The sequence below is a fragment of the Acanthisitta chloris genome, unplaced genomic scaffold, assembly GCF_000695815.1.
Source record: "Acanthisitta chloris isolate BGI_N310 unplaced genomic scaffold, ASM69581v1 scaffold26540, whole genome shotgun sequence".
NCBI lineage: Eukaryota > Metazoa > Chordata > Aves > Passeriformes > Acanthisittidae > Acanthisitta > Acanthisitta chloris.
The window spans coordinates 20587-23621 of NW_008651497.1; the positions used below are offsets into that span (position 1 = coordinate 20587).

At 53.3% G+C, this 3035-nt stretch overlaps 1 protein-coding gene across 1 annotated transcript in view; it reads right to left on the reverse strand.

Annotated features, from left to right (window-relative positions):
* The window catches only part of LOC103801162 (probable glutamate receptor), a 7720-nt gene that overhangs the window by 1820 nt on the left and 2865 nt on the right, over positions 1-3035 (reverse strand). Inside the window, exons 4-8 of the mRNA XM_009073571.1 lie at positions 2927-3035; positions 1920-2146; positions 1568-1665; positions 874-1091; positions 224-449 (exon numbers count right to left, since the gene is read on the reverse strand). The exon at positions 2927-3035 is cut by the window's right edge and continues 74 nt beyond it. Coding sequence (XP_009071819.1) covers positions 224-449; positions 874-1091; positions 1568-1665; positions 1920-2146; positions 2927-3035 — 878 coding nt within the window. The remainder of the gene's footprint in view (positions 1-223; positions 450-873; positions 1092-1567; positions 1666-1919; positions 2147-2926) is intronic.

Below are 3035 nucleotides of genomic sequence, written 5' to 3' on the forward strand. Positions count from 1 at the left end.
GGACCCAAGGAGAACTGGAATATTCATGTGCTACAGTTCAAAGTAAAAGTCAGTGACAATTCCCTACAGAATGGCGACCCTGCTATGCAGTTTGTTCAGCCTCAGTAGTAGTGTTAAGGCAGAAAACACCTGCAATAAAACCCCTGAGCTCCACCAGGCCTGTCACCCTGTCCATCTGCTCCTGCAGCCCGTGGGGAGGTGGGACAGGAGCACGAGGACTAACCCTGTGCGGTGGCGATGCCGAAGCCCCTGGCGCTGATGACCTCGGGCGCGCGGATGAGGTTGCAGTGCCGAGCGGCCGCGAGGTCCTGCGAGATGGACTCCCCGATGAAGGCATAGTCAGACTCCATCACACGCTGAACTGCCTCCTGGTAGGTCTTCACCAGCACGTGCTCTCGTCTCTTCTCCATGTATTCATAGATCATCTGGTGGATGGGGTTCTTGGAGTTCTGCAGGCCAAAAAAAAAGCCAAGCGTCAGACTGGGGTGTAAAACAATCATCCCCCCCAAAAAATCTGTGTGTATGTGCAACGGTCAGAAAACAACGTGGAGAACAGGAGCAGTTAAACCACTGTGCCCTGAGCCCTCTGTGCTGTAGTGGGCACAGAAGGTGTCTCTAACAGTGTCACACACAAGGACAACCCCTGAAGGGCAGAGGCACTTTCTGAGAGGAGAATACACGATGAAAATAGAGCTCTGTGTCTGCTTTTCTCTCTGAGAAAAGGTGGACGAAGAGACGAACAAAACAACCATCATGTTGGAAGTATGACAGGAAAAGTGATGAACAGCCATGAGGGTGTTACAAGGACCTACAGACAACTCAGCTGATGAGCTCTACAGCCCTTGTGTATGTGCACAATAAGACTCTCCACACCTTGAAGAAGTAGAAGGTAGAGGAGCCTTCCAGGGTGCCAAACTCCAGATTCCTTTGCTTGACGAGGTCCTCGAAGGTCTGGATGGGGAGCTGCTCGCTGCCGGAGCTGAGCAGGGCAGTGAAGTTGGCAATGTAAGCAGCCAGCAGGGCCAGGGTGAAGAGCCACCACACGGCAGCGACGACACGCACGGACAGCGCCTTGGGCCGGGGGGTGACACCTGTGTGACCAGGGGAGAGGTAAATGTGTGCTGAGAGAGACTGAGAACTGCAGATCCACCAGCCTGAGCCAAGGCCGAGCTGCCAAACCTGCCCTGAGCTACCCAATGCCTGAGCCTGCCGAGCCCCACTGTGCTGCCTGAGCAGCACCAACGCTGCAGGGCAGAGCTGAAGCAACATCAGTGGCCCAAAGCAACAACAAACTCCACTGTACAAAGCCCCAGAGCCACAGTCAGCTCAGCATTCCCTGGAGCAAATGTTAGAGCAGGAAACACACATTGTCCAACTGGAGGCAGCTACATGTGCAATCCCACCAGGTCTGTGACCAAACCTCCCCAAACCAGGAGGTTTAGTGCTGACAAGTGTCCCTGCTGGAACACTTTTCCCCCTAACAGCACATCAGTGTCACAGATGGAGCTGAATACACCATCAGCTCAAAGCCCCCAGAGCTGCTTTGTGCATCCTCCTCCCAGCTCACCTTGCAGGGCCAGTGCTCCTGCTCCAAACCAGAGGCTGTTTAGGAAGGTAAAGTGATTCTCTTCATTCTTTGGCTCATTCCATTCACAGGGGCTCAGCCTGTGGGAAAATGACAGGATAAAACCAGGCATAAGGGAGGGGGGGGAAATATAAATAATCCACATTATTCCTCGTGGGGAGATCCTACTTGTAATGCTGCCTTAATCCGACAGGATTTCAGCTTTCCTAGCCCTGGTACTAGGCCTGTACAGAAGGTTCCTCAAAATCACCTGGTACTTGTTTAAAATCTCACCTCTTCCTAGCTGGGAAAGCAGCTGAGCAGAGCAAAAGCTGTGAACCAAGTTCATTCCTACCTGGCCACAAGAAAGAGGCAGCAGCAGGTCAGCAGGTAAGCAAATAAAAGGCCAGTCCAGGTCTCCTTACTGAAGGGAGACAGGAAGTGGAAGAAGGACATCTCCTGGGAGACCGTGTCTTTCCGAAGCAAGATTCCAATGCCAGTCTGCAGGAACGGTGTGGTGAAGGACACCACCTCTTCCCTGGCTGAGGTGACTGTCAGTGGAGCCACTGCAATGTCTGCTTCCTGCAGGAGGAGGTTAAAAACACTCAGCCCTGCAGCCCACCTGAACGTTTCTGTCCCTCAAGCAGATGCTTCCCTGGCTGAGTGGGCAGATCTCAGCATGGCATCGCTTCCCTGTGCCAGACAGTGACGTCTCAGGCTGTGAAACAGGACAGGTTTCCATGTGGCACCAGTCACAGCAAGGTGCTGGTTGGTTTCTGTGGTTTCTGGGTTCCTACTGCAGCACCACACAGGAGCTGAGGCTGTGCACCACAAACCACGCTGGGTTTGTGTGCCCAGAACCAAAGGCTTTGTCCTTCCTGTCTCTGGCTGAGGCCTGGGCACAGGCTGAGCTCAGAGGGACAGAGAGGTTTAATTCAAATGTTCCCCATACACCATCAGCCACAGGGAATGGCACCTGGTGGGATGAGGTGTGCAGCCAAGCATTGCCTGGAAGAGTCTAAGGCATTGCCATCCTGACCAAAACAAGTCTCACCCTGTGATTAAGTTCCAGGTAAGTTTTGCTAAGATGTCTGTACAATCTCTGACTGCAGAGGGACACTGAGCAGCCTCTGAGAGACAAGTGCTGCACTGGGAGCACCTTGGTGTAACAGCAATTTCCTGCTGTGGCCACTGTCTCCTTGTGCTTAGCATCCACACCTGTAAGCCAACCCCAACCCCAAGCCTTGCTGTTCATTAGGCAGGATAACTGAGTTCCTCAGCTCCTAAGGAAGCCCAAGAGCTGCTCCCACTATTCTGTCCCTCTGGAGCTGCAGCTGGTGAGAGACACGACGTGAGCATTACCTGTCTGAGAATTTCTCCGATCATCCCTGTCCAGTTGCCGCTGGCAGAGACAGCTCCATACTTCCCATCTCCCACCACCTTCACCCTGTACTGGAAACGCAGCATTCCT